This window comes from Bubalus bubalis, chromosome 3, assembly GCF_019923935.1.
Source record: "Bubalus bubalis isolate 160015118507 breed Murrah chromosome 3, NDDB_SH_1, whole genome shotgun sequence".
NCBI classification, from domain to species: Eukaryota; Metazoa; Chordata; class Mammalia; order Artiodactyla; family Bovidae; genus Bubalus; species Bubalus bubalis.
The window spans coordinates 161,013,703-161,032,921 of NC_059159.1; the positions used below are offsets into that span (position 1 = coordinate 161,013,703).

Genomic DNA, 19,219 nt, shown 5'->3' on the forward strand with positions numbered 1-19,219 from the left:
CTAGCTTTGTTCATAGTGATGCTTCCTAAGGCCCACTTGACTTCACATTCCAGGATGTCTGGCTGTAGGTGAATGATCACACCATCGTGATTATCTGGGTAAAGATCTTTTTTGTACAGTTCTTCTGTGTATTCTTGCTACTTCTTCTTATATTAGGAGGAGATTTACAGGTGAAAATGATGAGTGAATTTTGGACATATTAGGTGTCAGGTGTCTGTGAAGATGTTACAATGGCCTTTGAGTATTCAGTTTTAAAATTTTAAATTTAAAAGTGATGTGGGTTGGAGATTTCATTTGGAATGTGAGCACCATGTCAGTGGGTAAATAAAGCCACAGAAATAAATGAAATGGCACAGGGAGGGCATGCACAGTAACAAATAAAGAAAACTGAAGATAGACCCAGCAGAGCCCCAACATTTAAGAGACAAGTAGCAGGTAAGGCATAGCTAGAGTTGAAGCAGTGTGGCTTCATAGAAGAGAGTGTTTCAAAGCAGAAGGGGTGACCCTAGCATTGACCCCAAAGAAATGAAAACATGTTCACATAAAGAAAGAAAGTGAAGTCGCTCAGTTCTGTCTCTTTGTGACCCCATGAACTGTAGCCCACCAGGCTCCTCCACCCATGGGATTTTCCAGGCAAGAGTACTGGAGAGGGTTGCCATTTCTTTAGAGACCTGTACACAAATGGGTATAGCAGTTTTATTAGTATTTAACACAATCTAAATATCCATCAACTGGTGAAGATGAATTGTGGTGCATCTGTAGAATGTAATACAATTTAGCAATGAAAAGGAATTACCTATACTCACAACACGGAGGACTCTCAAAAGCATTTGCTAAGTGAGAGAAGCCAAACACAAAAGGCTACATATTGATTGATTCCACTTACATGACGTTCTGGAAAAAGCAAAACCATGGGGACAAAAATCAACTCAGTGTTGCCAGGGAGGTGGGAGGAGGGGCTTGCTATCAAGGCAGTGAGAGGAACTGCTTGGGGTGATGGTAATGTTCCATATTCCACCACCACCATGGTGGTGACCTCATGACTGGGTAATGTATCTGAACTCACAGACCTGTGCACCTGAAAAAGACGAGTGTAACTTATGCCTCGAAAAACCCAACTTAAAGTAAAAAAAAAAACCACAACAAAAAGGAGTGGTCAAAATGTCAAACCCTGGTCCAGAGTCACATGGGAAGAGGATGGAGAGATGTGCATTGCAGTCAACCTTGGTGACTCTAGGGGGAGCAGTGTCTGTGATGAGGCAGAAGCTGAGGACTGAGGACTGAGGAGTTTGGCAAAGATGGTTGGTTGTCCCACTTCCCTCTTCTTTCCTGGGCATGGAGTCTCTGACTTTCAGCAATATTCATGACTATACAGACTGAAGACTGCTCCACCCAGGCTCCCTGGAAACTGAATAAAGTCCTGTGAATGAATTCTGGCCAAAGAGATGTAAATGAAAGTGTCCTGAGGCAGTTTCTGGGAGCCTTCCTTAAAAGAAAGTTGACAGGCTTCCTTTGCCTTTTCTACTGTTTGTGCTTGAAAATGGAATGCAGACATGATGGCTGGAGTCTAAGCAGCAAAGTAACTTGGCTCATGAGAAATGACTTTAGGAAGGGACACCACAAGTAAAAGAGCAACATTTTGGGGGAGGCTGGGTCTCAGCTCTTTGAGAGCTGCTGCTGCTGCTGCTTCAGTCGTGTCCGACTCTGTGTGACCCCATAGACGGCAGCCCACCAGGCTCCCCCGTCCCTGGGATTCTCCAGGCAAGAACACTGGAGTGGGTTGCCATTTCCTTCTCCAAAGCATGAGAGTGAAAAGTGAAAGTGAAGTTGCTCAGTCGTATCCTACTCTTAGCAACCCCATGGACTGCAGCCTACCAGGCTCCTCCATCCATGGGATTTTCCATGCAAGAGTACTGGAGTGGGGTGCCATCGCCTTCTCCGTTGAGAGCTGCTAAACTGATCCAAGTCTCTAAAGTTATAAGAGGTAGAAGAACAAATCTGTTTCCTGATTAAGCCTCTTGATTCCTCACAGATGAACTTAATTCTATAGGCTGCTGCTGCTAAGTTGCTTCAGTCGTGTCCGACTCTGTGCGACCCCATAGACGGCAGCCCACCAGGCTCCCCCGTCCCTGGGATTCTGCAGGCAAGAACACTGGAGTGGGTTGCCATTTCCTTCTCCAATGCATGAAAGTGAAAAGTGAAAGTGAAGTTGCTCAGTCGTGTCCGACTCTGTGCGACCTCATGGACTGCAACCTACCAGGCTCCTCCGCCCATGGGATTTTCCAGGCAAGAGTACTGGAGTGGGGTGCCATTGCCTTCTCCGATTCTATAGGCTACAGGGAGTAAATACGAGGAAAGGATGTAAAGGTGGTGAGTATGAGCAACCCTTTCAAGAGGCTTGACTATGAAGCAGAAGAGTAAACATAGGAAGGTAGCTGCAGAGGGACGTGGGCTGAGGAAGGGTTTTCTGATCTCCAGATTCACCCTGGATCCTCTGAATGGAAACCTGGAGAAGATCTAGGATCTCTTTCCACAAAATGTCTCTGTGAGTCATCACTGGGTTTGACTGTGGGGCTCACTTTCCAGAGGGAAAGGAAGGGAGTGAATCTATGCAGAACACTTTGTGCTGGTTTCTTTTCAGTCTCTTGAGTGTGTAGAGCTCTTCCCTGTCTAGTCTAGAGCCACCAAACAAGTTGGTGGCTGCTTAGAATGCCCTTCCCGCTGTGGTTTGCATTTCCCAACCTTCCCCTTCTCAGGCCAGTCCTTTAAAGGGTGGGTTGTGGAGGGGTACTTCCCTTTGAGTCTCCATCAGAATATTTTTTTTAAACTGCCAAAATAAGATATAGTTTATATACCATAAAATTCATCTAGAATGTACAGTTCAATGCTTTTTAGTAAATTCAAGAGCTCTGTATCATCATAAATTAATTTTATTATTTTTTATAATTATTTTTTGGCTGTGCTGTGTCTTCATTGCCGTGTGGGCTTTTCTCTAGTTGTGGCAAGTGGGGGCTGTGTGTGGCCTTCTCATTGCAGTGGCTTCTCATTGGAGAGCACCGGTTCTAGGGCACAGCAGGCTTCGCTAGTTACAGCAGGTGGGCTCAGTAATTGCGGTTCCGGTTCCCGGGCTCCAGAGCACAAGCTCAATAGTTGTGGCTCTGGGGCTTTGTTGCTCCGCAGCATGTGGAATCTTTCCAGACCAGGGATCAAACCCATGTCTTCTGCATTGGCAGGTAGATTCTTTACCACTGAGCCACCAGGGAAGCCCCATAAATTAATATTAAGACATTCATCACAACATTTTACTGCTTAATTTTTATAGCAATATCTTCAGCCTATGATGATCTGTTTATTTATTTATTTTTCTTTCTCTGTACTTTGTCCTTCTACATTAGTCTGAGCTTCACCAAGACAAGGACTGAGATGGCTAAGCTTAGGGCTGCATCTCCAGCACCTAGCAGACACCTGCTCGCAGAGGGATCCCGAAGTAAGATGCAATGAAAGCTTGAAGCTTGTCTCATCCACTCTTCACTGCAGCAGGTGCAAGACCCCTGGATGGGAGCCAGGTTCCCACTTGGGAAACCATTAGGAGTAGAGGATTCTCAGAAGGATTGTAGGAAGGGAATATATTCCCGGAGAGGATTAGGACTCTGGGGTTGGGCCGTGGTAATTTGGGAAACAATGTTCAGTCTATCTGTTGTTTTCAAAGGACCAACTAGGGAAGGTAACTCTGGGCAATATCTTTCTGGCAGGCGGGAATACGCGGAACGTGGAGTGGTAAGAAGGGCGTGGGATGGCCAGTGTGATGGAACACCGCATTAACGCGCCGCAGCGCAACTGGAGTTTTCCTTGGGAAACCCAAACTGAATGGCCGCTGAGCTGGCACAATGGCGTTTTCGAACCTGTGCCAGTCTGTTGTGGGCAGTACTTGCTAGTTGCAGAGGCCAGGCGCTTCGTTCTCTTGCAACTTCCAAGCCGCAAGAGCTGCAACCTTGCCAATGACTCAATCGTTTCCCTGCACCCTCTGGGCTGTGCCACTCGCCACAGCCGCACATCTCCCGCCTCCCACCGGTTCCCGGCGTCTCGGGGCAGCGCCGCCCGTCCCAGGGGAGCCGCTGGCGCACCTGGCGCCTCGGGCGCCCGGGCCCTGCGCGCTGGTGGCCACACCGCCCGGCGCGCAGCTGCCGGCGCGCTCCCTCCCCAAACACTTAAGTGGAGTGGCTTGTCTAGCGCCCAGCGAACAACATTATCCAATTGCTTCCCGTTTTATTCGCAGGCTGGGAGCTGAGAGAGCCTGAGCGTTCACTTTCAACCCTCAAGGGGAGGAGGAATTGCGGGTGGGGAGGGGGGACGCTCCCGGCTCCACCTCGCGCGCGCGGCGCGACCAGAGCGCCCGGCTCCGGCAGAGGCGAGCAGCGCCGGAAAACCCCGCAGCAGCCCAGAGCCCCGCGATGGAGTGAGTATACCCGCGCCGCGCGCGCCTTTAGCTGCCTTCCCCTCCGCATGTTGCTATGGCGACCGAGGCAGCCGGCTGATCCCGGCTTGGGTCCCGGTCCAGGATGGGTGTTTAATTTCAGCCCCGTGTGTACGCCTGGCGTTTCTATAGCAGCAGCCGGGGAGGCAGGAGCCAAGGGGTGCCAGACCTGGGATGCGTGGTTTTGGCCGCTGCCCCTTGGCCAGCAGGGCCTCGGGAGGGGACGATGTTGCTGAAGAGGGAGGCACGTTCTAGGCTTTCCCGTCCCTGCCCCAAGCTTCTGCCACTCAGGGAGTTGGCCGCAATAGCCATTACTTCCGATTCCTAACCTTGTCAGCATTATTGGACTGCAGTCAAAAAAAAAAAAAAAGGAGTGTGTGTAGGGGGGAGGGGGTCACTGCGGATCAGAAGCAAATGTAGCTTGATATGAAGCGTGTAATGGAAGCATGATGAGTTAGTGGGGAATATGAGCCAGGGCTGCAGTGCCCCGGCTACTGGAAACCATGAGGACCCCCAAATAATTGATTTGTTCCTGGAGTAATTGAGAAAGGAGACAGAACAGTAGGACCAGCAGCCGAGGGTTGAATTACAACGTTTGGCACCGTGGGCACCGCATGGGAGGCATGGGGAAGAGGGCACGAAGGCAAGAGGGGCGTTAACCAGCAAAGACACAATGAAGGTCTTGGGTGGAGGTGCGGACTGGGATTCCTCTCTCCTCTCTCTTGGCCTCCCTGCGTTGTTTTTTGGTCACTCTTCCAGGCTGCTGCCGCAGCAGAGCCACTCTGAGAGGCGACAGGCGCCAAGAAAGAGTCATTTTGGGAGCCAGCTATTAGATACCGGCTCACTTGGTCAGCTTCTCCTCCCGTTTTCTTCCCACGGATACTCCCTGACACTGACGCTGTATGAAATCATATTTCAGCCCGGAGATAATGTCCTGTTTTCAGGTACTAGGGCTTTCATGCCAAACCCAATAAACCCCAGATGCAGCTAGTATGTTCCCTCCGTCCTTTCATATCTGATTGTGCAGATGCAATTTAATCCTCACCAACAAGGCTGCTAACGCAGAAGTGAGGGATGGTGTGGCATTTTAGCAATGAGGAGTTGTAGATTTCAGCCTCTGCGTTGGCTGGTCCTTGTGCTGTTGATTTCCTACACCAGTAATTTGATGTCTCTGAGCCTCAGTTTCCCTATTTATACAATGGAGGTAAAGATGTTCCTTACTCATTTTGAAGTATTGAGAGGATCAGATGTTTCTTTCTGTGCTAAAGGGCTCTGTCAATTGTAAGGTATATGCAGATTTAAGCAGCTAATGATCAAGGCTCCGGAGTCAGTTTGCAGGGTTTGAGTCCTTTTACACTTTGCTGCCATGACATTAGTCTCTCTGGGCCTCATTTCTGGAAACAAATGGTAATAATAACAACACTTTTATGTGACTTTTGTGAAGATTAAGCCCTTTGGTGCATACCAAGTTTTTTAGAACAGAACCTAGCACAAATTAAACTCAATAGCATCGATTACCAATATTATTATTACTACTATGGTCTCCAGCATTTTCCACTGACATCTGATGGAGTCTTAGGTTGGCACCTAGCTTTGTTTTTCAGACAATTGCTAAAGAAACACACTCTCCCAAGGGCAACTGAGAGTAGCACAGTTTTAAGATACCACTGTAGATGCAGACAACCAGAAGACACAGCAGGCTTGGGGATACAGAGCAGAAACTGGCCACCTTGCCATTATCATGGCTGTTTTCTGACCCAGAGATTGTCTGTTTTAAGAGATTGAATGTAGGTCTAGTTATTTGCTAGGGGAGTAATTTTCATCTTTATGATTTCACATTAATATTAACACTCTAATGTATATAACACATCTGCCAGGCTTAGAGGTGAGAGTTTAGTAACTGTATAGGATCTGTCCATTTACCTCCTCAGACCTTCCCTCTATTTCCTCTCCATCTCCCACTAAGCTTAGTTCCAGGTGTGCCTGTCTCCCACCTGGAACTCCTTGAAAACAAAGAGTTTTCTCATTATACCCTTCTGCTCCCTCCGTGGGATCCCAACTGGGGCCTCATCCAGCCTCCTCCTCCCCATGGGCCTGGCCCTGGCTTTCCCCTTCCCCTGTGACGTTCCAAAGCCCTCCTTACCTCCCAGTTAACCTCCCGCAATTTCCAACTGTTTATCTGTTCTTTGCCTCACTCCCTTTGCGTCATTAGTATGATTTGCTTTTTAACTCTTTACTTCCCCTTTCAGAATACCACCTTTTTTTGGTCCTAACTTGAATCTTCCCACCTGCCACTTCCTGTCCTTCCCCTCAATCTAAACCAGCTCCAAAATTCATCCTAGATAGGACAGCTTGCCTTAAATGTGGGTGAGATAAGGACTCAATTCTCCTTTCTTACTGTGTCCAATTCAGGTTTATGGAAAAAAAAATACTAAAAGAGGGAATGAAATTCATGTTTTTCTTTTATTTTTTCATTTAACCAACAAGTATTTGTGGAGGTTAGCACTGGTCAGTGAAACAGTCATGATTCTTATTGCCTGGAGTTCATTGTCTAATGAAGGGATAGATGTTAAACCAGTAAACACAAATGAATCTATGTTGTTGTTCAGTCACTGGGGTCTGATTCTTTGCGACCCCATGGACTGTAGCACACCAGGCTTCCCTGTCCATCACCAACTCCCAGAACTTGCTTAAACTCATGTCCATTGAGTCGGTGATGCCATCCAACCATCTCATCCTCTGCTGTCCCCTTCAATCTTTCAATCTGCTGTCCTCCTGCCTTCAATCTTTCCCAGCATCAGGGTCTTTTCTAATGAGTCAGCTCTTCGCATCAGGGGGCCAAAGTATTGGAGCTTCAGCATCAGTCCTTCCAATGAATATTCAGGGTTGATTTCCTTTAGAATTGACTGGTAAAGTGCAATAAATGCCATGGAGGAAAAAACACAGAGAAAATGATGAGGATATAGGTTAGGGGGTTGGGATTGGGGGCAGGAGAAGGAGGGGATGACAGAGGATGAGATGGCTGGATGGCATCACTGACTCGACGGATGTGAGTCTGAGTGAACTCCGGGAGTTGGTGATAGACAGGGAGGCCTGGCGTGCTGCGATCCATGGGGTCGCAAAGAGTCGGACACGACTGAGTGACTGAACTGAACTGAGGGGGTTAGCAAAGCCCCACTGAGGAACTGAAATGTAATGTGACATCTAAAGGAGAATCTAATGTAGGAATTGGCTGGCTAAAGAGTAGATGGAAGAAGCACTCTGGGCTGAGAAAACAGCATGTGCTGAGGCCCTGAGACAGGAGAGACCTCAGCAAGTTGGAAGAACTGTGGCTGGAGTTCTGCAGTGAGGGGATGATGGTTCAGAGATGGCTAAGTGTGTGGAGCCACCAAAGAACTTTCGGCACCTTTCCTTCTGAAGGTGACCAACAAGGCCCTACTGTATAGCACAGGGAGCTCTACTCTGTGTTGTGTGGCATCCTGGATGAGAGGGAAGTCTGGGGGAGAATGGATACATGTATATGCATGGCTGAGTTCCTTTTGCTGTCCACCTGAAACTATCACAACATTGTTAATCAGTTCTACTCCAATATAAAATAAAAAGTTTATAAAATGAATGTGTCATAGCCAAGTATGAGAATGCTTTAAATGTCTGCAACTGGAGAAGAGATTATCAGTTTTAAAAGCTAGACTGTTATGTGCCCATAGCTGATCGTTTTGAGTAAGCCAAGGTCACTAATTAAAATGACACTGAGTTAAAATAAAAGCAAAATCATTTATTCATGAAAATGATTGGTTTTAATAAAACAAGAGCATCTTAGTTAAAATGAGGGGAAAAAATCTCTATCACAAGCCCAGAGGGTCCTAGGTGATTGTAATTGGCTGCCCTCCTTCTTTGGTCAATTGGAAGATCGGGGTGTTTGTGGGCATGAACTGTAGATACTAATTTGATTCCACACCTAAAGGTTGTGCCAGACACTTCTCTAGAACAGTCTGGGAGCCAAAAGGCAAAGAGAACAGAGCATGGGAACTCTTTAAATTGCTAGAGTGTGTCCAGTTTAGACTTGATAGGTTCTTTACTCTGACAGCTGAGGAAATGAGAGACCATCACTTGTTATTTACCATTTGTCGCAGTTATATTGTGAGTTTTACCTTTTCAAAGTTTTGAACATTTGCAGTTTTGAACTGTGAATATAATTCTCATAGTTCACTTAATTGAGTTTTCTTTATGTACGAGTCTCTGTTCTAAGTGCTGAGATTACAACAGTGAACAAAGCTGAGCCAGATCATCTCCTCACGGAGCTTCTATTTAATCGTGGAGGACATGTATATAAATGTTAATGTCAGGAAGTGATAAATGTTAAGAATAAAAGTAAAACCCAGTAGGAGATTGGAAGCTGATTAGAGCAGGTTACTTTTTTTTTTTTAATTGAAATATAGTTGATTTACACTGTTGAATTAATTTCTGCTGGTCAGCAAAATGACTCAGTTATACATATATATGTATGTATATCTTCTTTTTTGTATTCTTTCCCATTATGATTTATCACAGGATATTGAATATTGTTCCCTGTGCTATACAGTAGGACCCTGTTGTTTATCCGTTCTATATATAATAGCTTGCATCTGCTAATCCCGAACTCCCAATCCGTTCCTTCCCACCCCTAAGGGAGGGTTACTTTTGACAGAGCAGTCAGGAAACAGATTTCTGAGTTGGTGAGTTGAATAGAGACTTGAACAAAGTGAGAGCTTGACCCATTGTAGAAGGAGACAAGTTGCAAAGGTCCTGAGGCAGAATCCTGCTTTGTGGGCTTCGTTTTCATCTTGGATCTAAACAGAGTGCAGATCACCATCAGCCCTTTCACCAATGGCATCCTCTTTCCTGAGCATTTTGTATTGATTAAGTGTTCAGTTGGAAGGTTTTGTTTTCTAGAAGGGCTCAAGGGTGTTATATCCTGAAAGTCTTTCTGTGGCTTTTATGAACAAACAAACTGAATGCATAAAATTATACAACCATATTCCTCCCCCCACCCCCCATAATTCTATAAGATTTTTCCATTGTGTTCTGACCTTGACTGTTGATCTGGTGAAGTCAGAGGCTAGCCTGGTTAATTCCTCTGGCAATTTCATATTTTTTGCCTTGATGCTGATAGAAATATTTTTAAACATCAAAGTTTAGCAACTTTTTTGGTGATATTTCTCACTATAAGTCACTGTGTCAGTTTTTCTTAGAAAATGGTATGTTCCTTTGATCTGAAGATCCATGCTGCTGCTGCTGCTAAGTTGCTTCAGTCGTGTCCGACTCTGTGCAACCCCAGAGACGGCAGCCCACCAGGCTCCCCCGTCCCTGGGATTCTCCAGGCAAGAACACTGGAGTGGGTTGCCATTTCCTTCTCCAATGCTTGCAAGTGAAAGGTGAAAGTGAAGTCACTCAGTCGTGTCCGACTCCCAGCGACCCCATGGACTCTAGCCTACCAGGCTCCTCCGTCCATGGGATTTTCCAGGCAAGAGTACTGGAGTGGGGTGCCATTGCCTTCTCTGCTGAAGATCCATATTTTCCTTTATTTTTTGTAAAGGGATTTTCTTCCTAGCCTGCAATTAAAAAATTTATTCTGTTATCTGCTGCAGGTGCATCTGTTACTCACTCCTTGCCATCATAACTGTTTTGAATCACTTTCATTTTTTCCCCCTGACTTTCCCATGAGTTCTTGTGACATTTTAAAATCTATCCCCTAGGTAACTGTTTTTTAGCAGTATTTGTTTAGTCCTTACTCATTTTAATGTAGCTTTCACTTCCTTAATGGTTTTGTTGTTCTCTTCATTTTCTGGCTCTGCCAGTCCATTTTGCACTTATTTTTTTTTAAACGTTTATATGTTGCTTAATTTCTTTGAATATGTGGAGAAGAGTTTATCTGAAAATTTCATCCATTTCTTGTGTCACTTTCTGAAATACATGTACCTGCCTTTTGCTTGTAAATCTTTCCTTTCCTTTTTTTTTTAAATAATAGTTAAATATATAGAATCTATGCACGTTGATAAATTTTTATTTATTATTCATTTCCAAATGCAGGTAATTCTAGCAAAAACTGCTATTTGTCCAAGAATAAGTGACAAGGATAGGGCAGTGTTTGGGGGAACACAATGACTTTAGATGAGATGTTTTGTCTCGTAAACATTTCGTACAACTCTACAATGTTTTCTGGTCTAAAAATACCTTGCAGTGAGTGAACACGTCACTCACACACATCGCACATCTCAGCTTACTTGTGTGTGTGTGTGTGTGTGTGTGTCTGTGGGTTGGGGTGGGGAGACAGACAGCTGCTTGGTGCTTATTTATCATTGCGTAATTGACTCTGTTTAGCATCCCAGACAAAGGGGAGGGGGCAAGTCATCTTCAAAGGTAATTGTTATTTTCTTTCTTACATCTCTTGCCTCCAGACTAGTTGTCTGTGTTTAGTTTTTAAGTTTTCAAGCTTTCATAGATAATGAAGATAGAGGGCTCGGTGTCACTTCTTGCACTACTCCGGTGTGGAACCAGCCCCTCCACACAGATGTTCCCCATGTCCCCGTGACCTCCACATCACATCCCACCATTCCAACACTGGGCCTCTCTGGACTGTCTCCTTAGTTACAAAAGAAATATTAAAACCTTCTGAGATGTACAGAGGTAGAGATCACCTTTTAGGGTTGTCTGTTGATTTAATAAAAATTATCCTCTTTTTGAGACTCATAGACTTAGAAAATGAACTTATAGTTGCCAGGGGGAAGGGATAGTTAGGACACATTGCTATATTTAAAATGGGTAACCAACAAAAACCTATTGTATAGCATATGGAACTCCACTCAATTCCACCACTTATGTGGTGGCCTGGATGGAAGAGAGATTTGGGAGAGAACGGATACATGTATATGTTTGGCTGAGTCCCTTTGTTGTTCACCTGAAGCTATTACAACACTGTTAATCTGCTATATGCCAATACAAAATAAAAAAACTTTTAAAAATTGTCTCTTTTTGGCAGATAATTCTTATAATCTGCGACTTGAGAATCCTAGCTCTTTGCTAGCTTCATAGTAGATCAATTTTTATTTATGATTTTTCATTCTTTTAGTTCCTTTCAGCAAGTTTCCTACAGATAGAAAACTTGCCTTTACCATATCTTTGAATGAATCAATGAATCTTGTGTTCCTATGAAAATAATATTGGAGACTACCAAATGTCATTGTTATTAGAAAATCATACATATCTTTTTCCAATGAATTCTTAGGAATGTCTATGTCATAGTAAGTTCGTGAATGATATTATAGATACTTTGCAGTGGAAGAGCTTTGGAAAGGGTATGCTGCTGCTGCTAAGTCATGTCCGACTCTGTGCAACCCCATAGACTGAAGCCCACCAGGCTCTGCCACCCTTGGGATTCTCCGGGCAAGAACACTGGAGTGGGTTGCCATTTCCTTCTCCAATGCGTGAAAGTGAAGTCGCTCAGTCGTGTCCGATTCTTAGCGACCCCATGGACTGCAGCCTACCAGGCTCCTCTGTCCATGGGATTTTCCAGGCAAGATGACTGGTGTGGGGTGCCATCGCCTTCTCCGTGGAAAGGGTATACTTGGTGGATATTCTTCATCTTGCCCATCAAATCTGCTGTCTCCTCTTCCCACACTGATTTGTGCCCTAGGAGGCTGGCCTCTGTGGTCTGCATCAGTCAGGCTCTCCTGCCCTTTGGTTTCCTGTTGGATTGGATCAAGGGGAGACATGAGCAGGGTAGAAGGAGAGTGAGGTCAAAGCATTTATTGCATCATGTCCTTTCTTGTAAGGAAGTGGGTTGGCAGTAGCTGCTTTTCTTTTCTGAAGGCCACAGCCGCTGCCTGCAGCCTGTCCCACATCTGTAGCTCTAGTTCTCTTCCGGTTCTGACACCCCTCTCCACCCCACCCCCGCCAAGTCTCCTCCCCGGCTTCCCTACTTTCTTAGCCTTTGGTGCTTCACCATCCCTGTTGGTTTTTCTTCACTCTGACCATGTCTCTGTAAAGCAGTCCCTTTATTAAGCTCACTTCAGTTATCCAGTTTGAGTGTGCCATCTATTTTCAGCTGGGATTCTAACTCTCAAAGGATAAAAGTTTTAAAGTCTTACAAAAACGTACTTCACATTTCCAGGAAAGACCTTGACAGGTTTTGTTTGTACACACATTCTGGTCATTGGCGTGCAAGGCTCCAAAATATGACACGAGTGTTGACAGTTGTTATGAGTTTACCATGAACTTACTAAGGAGAAGCTTCGGTTCCACAAGGTACCAAAGTGTGTGTTTGCTTCACATTGAAAAATGTCATTTTTCTTATTACCTATAATAAAAATTCCCCTAATTTGACTCCTCAGAGGAAGACTAAGCTCAGTTATGGAGAGGTTGAATTAGAATTTTATCCTATTTAAAGAAGTGAAATTTTCTTCTCATTAAAGGAGGGAATCTTACTAGTCAAAATTCTGTTTTTGTGCACAGAACTTCATTGTATTTCACTACTGTTTAAACATAAGTGATAATTTAACTAATCAATAGTATGTAAGTGAATGCTTCCTAAACTGCTGCCAAATCAATAAAATATGTCCCATCTTGTTTGCTCTTATTCTTCACAGATAGCTATCTCAAGAGCATAAAATATATCTAATCAGAAGGTATATCTTACAAGTTCTGAATGTTGTTCAGTTGCTGAGTTGTTTCCGATTCTTTGCGACCCCATGGACTGCAGCATGCCAGGCTTCCCTGTCCTTCACTATCGCCTCCTGCCCTCAATCTTTCCCAGCGTCAGCATCTTTTCCAATGAGTCAGCTCTTTGCATCAGTGGCCAAAGTATCGGAGCTTCAGCTTTAGCATCAGTCCTTTCAATGAATTTTCAGGGTTGATTTCCATTAGGATTGACTGGTTTGATCTCCTGTTGTCCAAGGGACTCCCAAGAGTCTTCTCCAGCACCACAGCTTGAAAGCATCAGTTCTTTGGGGTTCAGCTTTTTTTATTGCCCAGATCTCACATCCATACATGACTACTGGAAAAAGCATAGCCTTGACTATATAGATCTTTGTTGACAAACTAAAGTCTTTTTTTTTAACATGCTGCCTACGTTTGTCATAGCTTTCCTTCCCAGGAGCAAGCGTCTTTTAATTTCATGGCTTCAGTCACTGTCTACAGTGATTTTGGAGCCCAAGAAAATAAAATCTGTCACTGTTTCACTTTTTCCTCATCTGTTTGCCCTGAAGTGATGGGACCTGATGCCATGATCTTAGGTTTTTGAATGTTGTTTTTAGCCAGCTTTCTCACTTTCCTCTTTCACCCTCATCAAGACGCCCTTTAGTTCCTCTTCACTTTCTGCCATTAGAGTGGTATTATCTGCATTTGATATATTTTACAAGTTCTGAATGAATGGGCTCTAAATTAAAGATATTATACTCCATCTAGTTATATAAGTATTTCATACTTAGGAAGTAAGTTTTTTAGACTGCTTATCATTTTGCTTTGAGTACCACTATTTCTCTGTCAGTTATGTTCATTTATTCATTCGTTCAACTCATAATTATTAAATATCTACTTGGTGCTAAGTATTGTTCTAGGTCCCTGTGATACAAATACAAATATGACATAGTTCCTGCCTTCACGGAGGCTACAATCTATGAGGAACAAGTATAACTGGCTATGTAATTTTAATAAAGTGTGCTAAGTGTTGTACTAGGGGAAAGTTTGAAGAAATATTGTCTGAAGCACATAACAAGGGGACAGGAATCTAAATGAATCTTAAGCATTCAGAGATCTTGCTGCTGCTGCTGCTGCTAAGTCGCTTCAGTCGTGTCTGACTCTGTGCGACCGCATAGGCAGCATCCCACCAGGCTCCCCTGTTCTGGGATTCTCCAGGCAAGAACTCTGGAGTGGGTTGCCATTTCCTTCTCCAATGCATGAAAGTGAAAAGTGAAAGTGAAGTCACTCAGTCCTCTCCGACTGTTAGCGACTCCATGGACTGTAGCCCACCAGGCTCCTCCACCCATGGGATTTTCCAGACAAGAGTACTGGAGTGGGGTGCCAGTGTCTTCTCCATCAGAGATCCTACATGGGGCCAAAATTCAAGCCTGATTCTTAGCCCCTCAAATTAAGTTAGCATTTAAAAAAAAAAAAGCTTTTTTAATATCTGAACTAGTCATCTTACAACTGCTTAAGTCATTTTCCAAAAAAAAAAATTAGCCAAGCTAATTGCAGTATTAAAGCTAGATTGAATAATTGATAGTCTTCAAATATAAAGCATTTGTTCTCACTAACAAGCCTGTGGCTGAGGCCCCCTCCGCAACCACTACAGTGCAGTGGTAAACGTCTGCCCCCCTGGAGGAAGCGGAAACTCCATTTTTTCAGATAATAGTGTGAAGAGGGTTCACTAAGGAAGTAAAGCAAAACAAAGAACAGAAAGGAAACAAAACAGAACTAACAGACAAAACCACATGAAGACGTATTTGCTGTGTGCTGCTAAACCTTTTTGGATACTTCACTTGTTTTAGCTGTCTTTGTTGAAATCATGTCCAAAGCCTCTCACTTTTGAAGAGCATTAAGATGTGCTACCCTATAGCTATGAGTCTTCTAGGGAAGAACTACAGAAGTTGGTTTAGAAACAAAAGTTCTCCAACTTTCCAGTGCTTTCCTTACCTAATTTTCCAAGACAGAGGTGTCCAGCATTTAAAGCTGATGACACCAACAATAAAGGTTTATTTCTTCAGAGACTCACACTGGAAGGTTCAGTGGATCCCCCGGGAATGGTGTTAGAGGGCAGTTCCTGATTCTGTGGATCTGGGGTGGGATTGGAGAGTCTACACTCCCAACAAGCTTCCTAGGAGATGATAATGATGCTGCTGCTCTGGAGACAATACTTTGAGTGGCAATGCCTACAACACAAAGACACAGCGTAGGGCTCTATATAATGCAAGAAGTGAGCATCTCGTCCTTCTACACGTCCTCCCCACCAACAACCCTCCTGGTAGAGGATTGCTGCCATGAACTGGAGTTCAGCAGTCTATGGAGCAGAAACTAGGCTCTTCATTTTAGTTGGTATAACTTGGCAGTTCCATGTGGATAAAGCCTTTATTTTCTAGAAAGTTACGGCAGGATGGGGGTTGTGGAAAAAAAGTGTTTAAGGGGTAAACATGAATTTTATCTATTTTTAAAAATATGAATTTAAAGTGTGGGGGTCATAAATAATTTAAAATCTAAAAAAAATTTCTTTAGCCAGTTCCTTGATGTTTAAAAAATAACTAGTGAATCTACTTACCTCTAAGTATTTGCAAATCGGTAAAATCTGGGTGTAAATGTCAAGTTATGATTCTATAAATATTAGTCATGTTAATAGGAATACAAAATGTTCAGGGCAAGAAGCTTGTGGTATTATATTTTTTGGACAAGATCGACAAATTTAGGGATTCTTACTGTTGAAAGTCAGGGAAGAGTGACTGATTTCATAAAGAATAATTTAAACATGTTATTATGTTGGCTTTTTATGTGAGATGATAATTATCCCCCAAATTCCTTCCTTGTTATGGGAGTTAAATAGTCTAAGAACAATACATGTTCGAGAATTAAACTGTACAGAATAAAGTTTAGTTATGGATTCTTGATTGCTTAATAAAATGATGGCTCTCCAAACCTAATTACATTTGCGTGAATTAAACACATTTCTTAACGGCTCTCGATTTGTCTTCCACCAGCCTGTGTCAGCTATACCACGTGCCTTCCTGTTAGAGTCACTCCAGGTCTTGAAATTAGAAGCATTATATTCTATTATGGTGATGTGCATATGGCATCGGTGCAAGAAGAGTAGGAGTGTCATGCCCTGCAGAAACAGAGATTTGGAGGGAGTGTGTGTGTGTGTGTGTGTGTGTGTAAAACTCTTTTTTTAAAAGGCCTCCTTCTAAAATGTGTATCTGTGTCTTATTTTGATACTTTCCCATTTCCCCCATGCATTACCTTGGGAATGATAAAAGGATTCCTAAGGCCAAAATCCTGAGGCCCATGGAAAAGCTTTGGCCCTTGTCTCCCACTGTCTAAATTTGCCTGCTTCAGGGGACTGGTCATCCTTGGGGATATAGGCTGGCATCTGGCATGCCTCAGTAGGACTGGCTGCCTGTGTTCCTCCTGGGCTCTGGCGGGGATAGGGAGGTTAGGGAGAAAGGGTGGGAGAGGAAGTGGGGAGGGACTTTGTGATGCAGAAACACAGGATGAACCTGTTGGTTTTTTCAGTAAGGAAAGCTGCTTGGGTGGTCTGCAGAGGAGGCCCCTGGAAACTGGCTACTCCCACTGCCTGGCTGATATTGATAACCTCTGGTTTTCTTTCTTGTTTCTCTCTGTCTCTGTGCATCTCAGCTTTGCTGGTCTCTGGATGGGATGAAAACCAAATGGGTCCTTCATGTAGTGCCCTGAAATGGTGGGGAAGCTGTTGGTTCATCCTGATCTCTCTTTCCCAGTGAGGGGGACTCTGTCTAGCTGGGAAGTTCCCTTAACACTGAACTATGCCAGCCTGGGGAATAAGTCAATGCAGACAAAATGAATTGTCTTCCCTTTTGTTTGGTTATTTTTCTTTCACTGTGTTATTGAAGTTTCTTAAGTAGACCCTTGAGCTCACCCAGAGCTATTTTTGTTCATGGATAGTTGTCTAATTGCTGATCTTTGTTGGGAGACGGAGGCTTAGGTCTCCCATGTCATCATCTTGGTGATGTCACCCTGGAACCTAATGGAGCTCTGATTCATTTCCAAAGCACACAACAGTCTCCTATAACATGTAAAGCTGTATCCCTAGACCCTGACATTCTAAGTGGTACTAAGATGCAGGTACCATGTAGCTATCAAGATAGCTAGAGGCCTATCTTGATACTCTCAAAGCTCAGGTTGTCACTGCTTTTGATTCACAGAATAAAAGATCTGTAGGGTGGATTAGCATAAACCGGAGATCAGAGGTAGTGTCATTGCCTGAAGTTTGCCTATATTGGAGTGGAAGTTTGGGCTTGCAGTTGATGAAGAAAACTCACCTACACTTAGGTATTAAGCTTATGAATAGATTTACATTTGGAGTCTCTTCCACCATTAAATAATTCATAGATGGTATTTCATAGGTTCCCTTTATCAAATTCAGGATGTTATTTTCTTTCTCTCCCCTCCTCCAGTCTGTGACAGTTTCTCAGACTTTTTCTGTTTTTTTATCACTATGACAGTTTCAAGGAGTACTGGTCAGGTATTTTATAGAGTTGTCCTCCATTTGGGTTTGTCCCATGTTTTTCTCATGGTTAGAGTGGGGCTATGGCTTTTTGGACGAGGACCACAGAGGGGAAGTGCCAGTCTCATCACATCATCTCAGGGGTATGAACAATCGATGTGACTCATCACGTTGATGATGTTACCCTTGGTCATGTGGCCGAGGTAGTGTTTGCCAAGTTTCTTCTTGGTAAAGTTACTTTCCCACCTTTTCCAGGGTGTGCCCCACCTCCTTGAGGGAGGTAACTGGATAATTTACTTGGAATTCTCCTGTAGGGAGATTTATTGTTTCCGCACCATTTATTTGCTTATTCAATCATTTATGGATATCAGCACAGGCTCATGGTTATTTACTTTATATTTTAATTAGGTTATTATTATCCAATGCTACATTACTATTTTGTTCAAATTTTTCTGTTTTTGTCATAGGGATCTTTTTTAGGTTGACTGTGATGTACCTAAATGTAGTTTTCTTGATGTTTCTTCTATAGGGTTTTGGACTTTTAGCATATATACTTTAACCACTCATTCTTTATCCTTTTCTTTTAGGACCCCAATTATTCATATTTTAGAGTGCTTGGTATTGTCCCACAAGTCATTGAGGCAATGGTTTTCTAAAGCTTTTTCCTTGTGTCATGCTTCTATTTTGATAATTTCTCTTGATCCATTTTCACATTCATTTTTTCCCCTGCATTGTCCAATTTGCTGTTAATCACATCCAGTGAATTTTTTAGTATTTTGTTTTTCAGTTCCAGGATTTCTTTTTGGTGCTTTGCTAATCTCCATATCTCTGTGAATTTTCTCATCTTTTCATCAGTTATATCCACATTTTCCTGTAGATCCTCTGACTTATTTACATAGTTATTTTAAACTCCTTATCTTCTAATTCCAGTATCTGGGTCTTCTGTGGGCCTGTTTCAGCTGACTGTTCTTTCCTTTGTAATGGGGTCACATAGTCTTCACTTTCACTGTGCCTGTAGACGTTTTTGAAATGATGATGAGGGACTCCCATGTTAAGTGGTATCTGCTTAGCACCTCCTAAGGCAATCTGTTCTGCAAAATGTCTTACTAAAGTATCCAGAAGATACTAAGAAGATAAAAAGAAAATTTCAGCACCCCAGATTGAGACAAATCACCTTTTGTCACCCTCTGGAAGGAATTTCCACTAATTATGAAGCCAGCAGAATTGGGAAGAGGACAGAATTCAGTGTCCTACCCATGCCTTGCCTCTGGAAAAGGGAGTAGCCTCACATCCCAAGAACAAGGTCGAGAGAGTTCTCCCGTTCCCTCACTCTCTGCTCAATTGACTGTACAGGCAGAAAATCAGGCAACTTTTTTTCATTTTAAGGCATATATTAAATGACTGCTATGCCCAGAAAACAGGGAAGAAAACAAAGAATTATTGCTTGTCCACTGTAATCTTGGAGTGTAGCTAATGAGAAAAGTACTGCAAGACAAAGAAGCGATAATTGGCTGAATGTGGGT

The 19,219-nt window shown here is 43.5% G+C and overlaps 1 protein-coding gene across 1 annotated transcript in view; it reads left to right on the forward strand.

Annotated features, from left to right (window-relative positions):
- The first annotated feature begins 4,300 nt into the window (after positions 1-4,300).
- The window catches only part of PALM2AKAP2 (PALM2 and AKAP2 fusion), a 515,120-nt gene continuing 500,201 nt past the window's right edge, over positions 4,301-19,219 (forward strand). The window contains exon 1 of the mRNA XM_025279197.3: positions 4,301-4,456. Within this exon, the coding sequence (XP_025134982.2) occupies positions 4,452-4,456 (5 nt within the window). The 5' untranslated portion in view covers positions 4,301-4,451. The remainder of the gene's footprint in view (positions 4,457-19,219) is intronic.